The following is a 9361-nucleotide window of genomic DNA, read 5'->3' as shown; positions in this document are numbered from 1 at the left end:
ATGGATAATCTCATTCATTAAACATAAAAAGCCAAAACAAAACATGGATTATCTGAGACTGGAGTTACAGCCAGCAGTGAGCTGCCATGTGGGTGCTGGGAATCCAGCCCATGGCCTCTGGAAGAGCAGTAAGAGGACTGCTTTCAGTCTCAGTCCTCCCTCAGCCCCCACGTGACAGGTGTGAAATCTCAGAGCTATAATCCAAAAAATATCTTTCAAAGCTAATTAGTCTAGGCATTTTGTAATGTAATGGAAAGCTTACTGACCAATAGACCACCAAAATTAGTAACTACAAATGACATTTCCTACTACAAAAAGGCAAAGAGAGCTGAATATATAAACTCTTCCACTGAAGATGTCATCATAACCACAATGCAAGAGCAAAAAGAAAACAGGAGGTTCTTGTCAGTTGGTGTGGCACACACCTGTAATTCCAGCACTTGGGAGACAGAGGTAGGAGGAATACTGCAGATTTAAGGCCAGCTGGAACTACAAAATGAATTCCAGGCAAAGAGAACTTTGTTATATACTTGTGATCAAAAGAAGGCAAAAAAAGTTATATCCACGTCTAGCCAACTTTACCCTAAGTAAGCTACATAGAAGAACTTAAGAAATAAGAAAAAGGGGGCTGGAGAGATGGCCCCGAGGTTAAGAGTACCAGCTGCTCTTCCAGAAGACCTGGGTTCAATTTCTACACAGCAGCTCACACCTGTTTGTAACTCCCAGGGCTTCTGACAGCCTCACAGAGAAATACAATACATGCAGGCAAAAACCAACCAACCAACAAACAAAAAAACCAATGCACATAAAACTTAAATAAATAAATAGATAGATAGATAGATAGATAGATAGATAGATAGATAGATAGATAGATAAATGGGTGGATAGATAAATAAATAAATGGAAAGAGAAACGTTTTTTTTTCATGGTCCACCACAATATTTCAGCCCTTGGGCTTTAAATGCAAATCGTTTCCTGAAATCTAAGAAACAATTAGATGTCAAACACCACACAAACTGTAGTGAAGAATTATCATTCCACAATTCACTTCAAAATCATGAGGCAGATCCTCTGCAGCTTGGCAAAGGTTGCTCTCTCAGCATATTAGCTGCTCTCTTGGCATATTAGCTGCCCATGGCAACAGGATGTCCACATATGTCATTAAAAATAGTCTCCAGTCAGCTTAGCAAGGGCAGACCCAATTTTTCAGCCTCATCCATCAGAGCCAAAATCAAATCAAATGAATCACATATACACAAGGGGGAAATGAGATGGTAAAGGTAGCTGCTGCTGTTTTTCATACTTTCTTGAAAAGTTATAAGATTTGATGATTTATATCTATTGACCACAAACCTAGGCAGGCCACTCTCATGCCCCACCTAGATTGCTGCAAAAGCCTCTTCAATCTAAAGCTAACATTTCCCTCAGCAGTAGAGCCACTATAGTACACTGAGTGTGCTCCTGCAGATGGCCTTTCATTTAGACAGTCATAGCCCTGTAAGTAACCCTGGTTATTTATGCTCACTGGTCACGTACTCAAGCACTCACTCACACAACATTGGGAGGAATGGGAGGGCGGGAATCTCTCTAACCATTTTACATCCCTCTCTGGTCCCTACTGAACTCTCCAATCTCATTTCAAGGTATAATCCTGTTCTCTGTACATTCTATCTGTAATGTACTTTTTTGAACTTCTTGGGCATTAAATCTCAGCATTGTCTAGACTCAGTGTGCTTCTTCATGGCTGTTTTATCCTTAATACCTTTCTCTCTAATCATAGCACCCCTCACTGTACCCTTCATGGCAATTTCTCATTTATAACTCACCTACTAAACTGTAGACTACACCGGGGGGGGGGGGGGGAATCTTTGAGTCTTCCAGAAGCTTGTCTAATACCTGGCAGGAGATAAGAACTTAAGGAATACCTGTGGAGCTGGAGCCACAGCTTAATTGCTGGTATTTGTCTAGAGTAAATGAAGCCCAGGGCCTGCTCCCCAACACCACCTAAAACAAGGGTAGAAACATCAACGGAACAAACAAAAAACATGCCAAATATAAGGAAATGATTTAAAAACTGGAGCCAGTCTCGGAGGCGTACACTTTTTACCTCAGGACTTGGGAGGCAGAGGCAGACAGACCTCTGAGTTAGAGGCCAGCCAGGTCTACAGAGCTAGTTCCAGGACAGCCAGGGCTACACAGAGAAACCCGTCTAGAAAAACACAACAAAATCAACTAGTTTCTAGATTCAGTACCTAGAATATGCGTTTTACTCCATGTAGTCTTCTTATAAGACCAGCTGTCTCACGTGCAAGTGTAACAGTTTAGCTGGGCATCGGGACGAAGCAGCAGCCTACACGTGAGAACTGCGCTGTTAGAGAAGGGAGGTCTCAAACCAGCACAACCTCCAGGACCTTCTGGTAAGGTCTCCGTTGGATTAAATACTCCTTTAGTCGATCTGATCATCTGCTTTTATGTTCAAGAGCTTGTTTTGAAGTAGAAAACACAGCTAGGCCTGGTGGCACACACCTAAAATCCCAGGAGTAGGTGGGGGAATCTCATCTACACAGTTCCAAGACAGCCAAAGCTACATAAAGAGAGATTCTATCTCAAAAAAAAAAAAACAAAAAAAAAAAAAAACAAGAAGAACAAACAAAGTAGGAAAGTAATATGTTACATTTTGGACTGATTTCTTTTTCTTTTTTTCAAATGGTTAAAAAAAATCAATGAAAAATGTGTACACAGGGATAAAATCATATCATGATAAATAATTTATTGAATGCCTATAATGAGTCTAGGTCATAAAATTAAAGTTGTAGTTCTGATTCTCATACCTAGCCTCCAACGTAGGTTATCATCCCCTTTGGAGATGAGAAAAGTTCATCTATAGTCAGTTAGGAGGTATCCAAGAATCAAGCAGTTATGCTGATGTCTTTCTACAGCACCTCCCATTACGTACGAAATATGTCTGGTGTAAGAAACACTTAGAGACTCATTAGAAATAAAACATTTAGAGAAGGGCATAGTGAGATAAGCCTACACTCCCAACATACTCAGAAGGCTAAAGGTAAATTGGCATAACCAGCCCAGGGGGTCAAGTGCAGCCTATCAAGATCCTGCCTCATACATACATGAGTATGTATGATTCGCCTGATGATTCTGGCTGAGTCAACTGAGCAAATAACCTTTCGCCATGAACAGTAGTGTGCAGGTACTCAGGAGCATCACTTGTTCCAAGTTATAGTTAAGGCTTGACCCTCTGAAAACAACAACTATGATAGCTTTAAAAAGTACCAAATCCTGCCAGAAGTGGTGGCTCAAGCAACACCCTGGAGACTGAGGCAGGAGGAGAGCTTAAGCTTCAAATAACAGTAAGCTACAAAAAGACAAAGACAGACACACACACACACACACACACACACACACACAGAGAGAGAGAGAGAGAGAGAGAGATGGGGGCACAACACAGACAGACAGGCTTTTTCAATGACTTGTTTTCCCCTGAGGCAGTACCTCTAGTCCAGGCCAGCTTCAAACTCAGTAGTCTTCCAGCCTCCTTTGGGATTACAGTCACTACACCTAAATTAAAAGATTCCTGAGTACACAGCTAAACTTTTCACTATTTAGCCCCTGTATTAGCTGGCCACATAAAAATTAAAGTGTTAGTCAATTAAGTAATAACAAATCTAACTTCAAACTCCGAATTCAAATCATTCGTAAATTTTCAAGTTCAAATACAGTACAATGTTGAAACCTCTACTCATTACCGTATTTCTCCCTTATTTTATTTCTATGGGAGAAGTGCATGCCACAGTGGGGTCAGAGGACAATTTTGTGGAGTCAGTTCTATCCTTCCACCTTTGCATGGATCAAGGGATCCTTTCCTGGGATCCGGAGATCAACTCTGGTTGTGCAGTAAAGGCTTTCACCACGGAGTCACTAGCTGGCTCTAGTTCTCATTTCTTCAAGACAGTTTACCCACTAAAATTTACCTATTAAATACTCAGCTTCTTTCCCTTCATATTTCCCATGAAAATAGTTCCCTCTATAATTTATTCTGTTGAAGTTTACTTACTTACATTTTTCTAAGACAGGATTTTTCTATTGGCTTGCCTGGAACTCACTGTATAGACCAGGGTGGCCTCGAACACACAGAGATCTGCCTGCCTCTGCCTGAGCGGTTTAGTTAAAGGCTTCTGAATTTTACTTCTTAACAAAAAAAATGAAGAATACGACTTAAGTTAGAAATCAAAGATGATGCTCACTCTAGGAAAGCTTCAAGTTTGACTCAGCTATTGGATGAGCACGAAATAAAACATAATAATGACTGTCACATCGTCAATAATGGTAGGTTATCCAGGTAATACAAGCGTTCAATTACTTTTTAAATTATTTTCCTCAACTTTTAAAAATTCTTTTCTACTAACACATTCCTTGAGAGTAGTCATCCTTACAATACATCAAAGTTGGGCTGACAAGATGGCTCAGTAGGCAAAGGTGCTGGCTGCCAAGCCTAACAAGAACCCACACTGAAGGTACCCTCACTCCACAAGATCATGTGCCACACACATATACACAAAGTGAGTACCAGGACTTTAAAAAATACCTGACATCAAAGTCTCCAATAGAGCAGCAAGATATTTTATTCTGAGATAAAGAACTACAAAATTTAAGATTATAAATCGATGCCATCCAGTGCCATGCACCAATTGCACGTACCTTTCATAGTTTCTGGACCTAGCTCCTGGACCCTGCCTGGCTAAGCTGCTTTTTGACATGGTCAGAGTGGCCACTAACTACAAAACCTGATTGGCTGGAAGCTGCTGACCTTGGGCACCATGGCTTTCCTGTGGTTCTGTCCCATCAAACAACTTAATGAAGGCTGGAAAAAAAAAAAAATCTGTAAATACTGATGTATTAAGTGATGTGCCATGTAATGTGGACTCACCAATCTGTTGAGCTCTGACTGTAAGAGAAAAGTTGTATGTAAATACCATGTCAGTGTGTTTTGCATTATTACTTATGCCCTTCAAAAAAAAAAAAAAAATAGTATTGGCCAGTCTGACCAACACTATCTACTAAGTTTGTCACTTACATGTATACATAAAGCCATAGGAATCTGTCATTTTCTTCTATGATTTTTCTTCAAAATGCAATTCTACACAAAATTCAACTGCTACATGCAAAACTAACAATGAAAAAAATAGTATTTCTCTAAAATATCAAGAAAGAACATATCACAAGAGAATAAAATGATTTCTAAAATAAGAGTATACTGAGCTTATGTAGAAAAATTAAAAATATTCAACTGCAAAAGCAAGCATACAGGTAGATCTAAATCTTTTCAGTCTGACTTGATTACAGAAATACTGCAATGTTTATATCATTTCTTTCAAAATGATAAGGAAAGAGTGCTTTAACCAACTCCTCAGCAAAAAGGGGAAATAAGCTTACATGTTTTACTAGAATTTTTAATTTTTTAAAGATGTGTGTGTGTGTGTGTGTGTGTGTGTGTGTGTGAGCATTTTGTTGGACCTGATGTAACTGGAGTTATGGGTAGTTGTAATCTACCATGTGGGTGATGGGAACCAAGCCTGATCCTCTGTAGGAGCAACAAATGCTCGTAACTGCTGAGCCATTTCTCAAGCCCATGTTTTACTATAATTACTAGTAGCTTTTCTTCATGGTACTTACAAAGGAAAGGAAAATGAAACACATATAACAGGCTTAATGGTATATAAGCGCCAATTTCAAAACTCTTTATATGTGCTAACTTGGCTATACAGTCTAGTAACTGTATGGCTAACGTCATGCATGGTGGTCATATGTAAGCTTTATTTTACTATACAAATCTATATCACCACAAATAGTCTTAAGTTTCACTATACAAGGACTCATATATATATATATAAGTTGTCTCAGAATATAAAAAGAATCAGCTAAATGAATCACTATTTGGTTTGAAAATGGCATGCTGAATTCTTACTGCTATATTTTTTTTTTCTTACTGCTATCTTTTACACAAATGTTTCTCAAAGTAGAAAATTACCTAAGAAGGGTAATAATTAATAAAGGCTAGTGCTTCCTGAACACAGCAACACCCACTGGCATGTTCTTTGCATACATTATCTCATTTAATCCTTAAACTGGAAAGGTATGAACTATAGCTACCATCATGAACTGAAGAGATGGGTAATTTATATGAGTGCAGGAAGGTTACAACCCAACTATAGGGACAAGTGTCTAAGGAAGATCACAAACATTAAGGCTTATGGCTACTGTGGCAAACGCCACCATCACCAGTGTCTGGAGTAGAGTCATCTACAAGGCCCTCCCCCAATCCATCAGAAACTACTCATGAACTAGAGCTTCATTCATATGTGGACCACTGGCCTTCAAAGGGGCTGGAGCAAAAGCTGGTCTCCCAAGATGACTTTAATGGGTAGATAAACTAGACAAAATGAATCACTGTTAGACTTGCAAATGGAAGGACTTATTTATAAAACTGTAATAATACAGCCTACTATTTACTGAGCACAATGTCAGATGATTCTAACAGACAGATAAGATGAAAACTCACTAATAATTATTTTTCAACCTGTTAACCACTCCAAAAAGTCAACGAAAATCAAGTTTTCTGACTGAGCACTTTGCCTATTCTCTTCCCAACAAAATGTTCAGCTTTTCTCCTTGAACACAAGAGACATCACAACTACACTTGAACCCTCTTGTCTTGCTGTTCGGAAACCAGGGCAAGCACTCTACCATGGAGATGCATCCTAGCCCTAGCTGAACCTTTGTAAATAAAATTCTGCCAACTTTGATTTGACGTGAGGGTTTTAAGGAACATTACAGACAACATGAAAAGGTTTAGAAATCCTTTTGAGCCCGTGTCTCTCTTTATGTAGCCCTGGCTGTTCTGTAACTTGCTATGACATGCAGGCTGGCCTGTAACACAGATCCACCTGCCTCTGCCTCCTGAGTGCTGGGATTAAAGATACAAGCTATGTCCTTTTTTTTTTTTTTTTTTTTAAATTTGTAATTGCTTCTTAAGGCACTCACAGTCCTTAAGTTTAAAATAAGGGGGGGAAAAGTCCTTAAAGTTCAACTAAAAATTAAATAGCAAGTTATGACACTGAAAGCGCTGTGATATACATTTAAACTATTATTCATAATTGAATATATTCCTTAATTAAGCTTGTGATGACAGTCAAAACAGAGCTGTTATTATAGTGCTAAGTCCTATCTCCCTGTCCTGGTACTGGGACAATGATTATGCAGTGGTTTTTACCCTGTTAAGTCCCCTAAACACACACATACCAGGTGCTAAAAAACCAAAGCATTACATAAGCATACCCAAACACCAACATGGCTAGTCAGGGTGACTGTTCTCAGCAACGCAGAGAAATGCAGGCAATCTGCTGACAATCTTCTGAGGCGTCTCACTGTTCAACTGACTTATTCACAGCACATCCCACTCACCCTACATCAAAACACAATGAAACGTGCGCTCCAGACGTCTTCAGACTCGCTGCCTTTTTATAGCAATGATACGGTGATATGCAGATACAGGAAGTTTCAGCTATGACTTTTTTTTTTGTTTTATCAACCAATGATACAGAAGCACAGGAAGTTTGAGCTATGACTTTTTAACTGGAGATATCAGCTGCAAAAAAGAGTATCAATACCCCAAGTTGTACAAACTCGGGATTTATCAGGGAAACGTTACAAAACTTGCAAAACTTCCTCCTTCCGGACAGCTCATTATTTGCTTCAAGTCTACATTCCTTTATTAGTCATGATCTTTCGGAGTGCTTTCATCCCTTATTGTTTGAAATAATATTGGACTTCTGATGTTGCTAATAAGCCTCACAGGAACCCTTATCAAACAAGAAGCCAACGTAGAGTTTGTGCCCCAAAACAGAACCATTACAGGAAACTCAGTACTTGTAATTCGTGGCAACCATGTATCATTCTATTTTTACATCCACCTGTATATTTCTAATTAGTTTTGCAGAAATTTACTCGGAAGCCCTGTGGGGTATGCGTGACAGACACAGGACAGTTGAACCTCACTTGCCAACTGCCCCTGGGATCTTACACCTCAGATCTGACCTCTGAGCCATATGTCAATAGGCTGTAAGGAAGGCAGTGTCCCAAAGAGTAACGGGGTGGTGGGAGGGGGTGTTACAAAGGTGGATCCCACAAAATATACATGCACTTCCACCCCTAGGCTGTAGGGATGGCCCATAAGGCAGACCCTAAAGAGCCATCTTCCTTGCTGTGATCCCAAACATCCCCCCCGGGCCGCTGGGGCCTGTAGGAGGAAGGGGAGGCAGTGTCCCCACTTGGGAGTCCTAAATTAATGGAAACGGAGCAAGTTCCCACTTCCTGATCGCCGGAGCTTCCCGAAGGGCCCGTCCCGCGCCAGACACCGGGGACCGGGGGTTCAAGGAAGGAGGACCCCGAGGGGTACTGGGGCCCACCCAGCCCGCGCCTCCCGTCCTCGTCCTAGCCCTCGCAGGGCCTTACACGGTGACGTGCCCGGAGCCGCGGACCACCACCGGGTCGGGCGAGTACTTGAGCAGCTGCTCCTCCAGGGCCCGCTCCTCGTCCTCCTCCTCCTCGTAGATTTCATCGAAATCCGCCATCCCGCGCCGGCGAGCCCCCCGCCCGGGGCCCTGGCTCTGGGGCGGCCGCGGGGAACGGCTGGCGAGGCGACGGGCGCGGAGGCCGCGGAGCTGGCGTTCGGCAGTGTCGACTCCGGCTACTGAGGAGACCGGGTCGCGGCCGCCGCCGCCGCCGCCGCCATTACCGTGGGCAGGAACAACAACACAATGTCAACATCCGCCGGGGCCGCCACCCCCGCCAGCGCCGCCGCCGCCGCCGCCGCAACTCCGGCAACCACAGCAACAGCCCGAGCCGCCCGCAGCAGGAGCAGCCGGCTACCGCATCGCGAGACTTCCCGGGAGCGCGGGCGGGCGCGGGCGTGGGCGTGGGGGGGAAGCGGGCGCGAGGGTGGGCGCGCGCGCGCACGCGGGCGGGCGGGCGGGCGGCCTCGCGCGCTCCCGGAACGCCGGCCTCTTCCTCCGCTCCCACCCGGCGCGGCCCCGCCCTCCGGCTCCGGGGTCACCGACCCGGAAGGCGGCGTCTGTGAGGAGTGGGCGATGACCCCGACCGGACTCCGGGAGTCCAGCTGGAGTGAGCTCTAGCCCGAACGCCGACTGCGGACGAGGTCCCTGGCTGGAAGAGAGAATCTGGCTGGCGTGGGACCGCCGGTTTCAATAATCTGATCGCAATTTTATTATTTTTATTTGGGGGGGGGGGGAACAGTGTCTTCAGTCCACGATGCGAAGCAGAGTTG

At 43.2% G+C, this 9361-nt stretch overlaps 1 protein-coding gene across 1 annotated transcript in view; it reads right to left on the bottom strand.

The window, feature by feature from the left end:
- Positions 1-8822, bottom strand: part of Chic2 (cysteine rich hydrophobic domain 2) — a 37683-nt gene extending 28861 nt beyond the window's left edge. Inside the window, exon 1 of the mRNA XM_055629437.1 lies at positions 8530-8822. Within this exon, the coding sequence (XP_055485412.1) occupies positions 8530-8648 (119 nt within the window). The 5' untranslated portion in view covers positions 8649-8822. The remainder of the gene's footprint in view (positions 1-8529) is intronic.
- Between the last annotated feature and the right edge of the window lie 539 nt (positions 8823-9361).

This window comes from Psammomys obesus, unplaced genomic scaffold, assembly GCF_907164565.1.
Source record: "Psammomys obesus unplaced genomic scaffold, mPsaObe1.curated_primary_1811, whole genome shotgun sequence".
In the NCBI taxonomy this organism is placed as follows: domain Eukaryota; kingdom Metazoa; phylum Chordata; class Mammalia; order Rodentia; family Muridae; genus Psammomys; species Psammomys obesus.
Note: the sequence above shows the minus strand (reverse complement) of the source record. Positions and strands in the feature narration are given on the sequence as shown.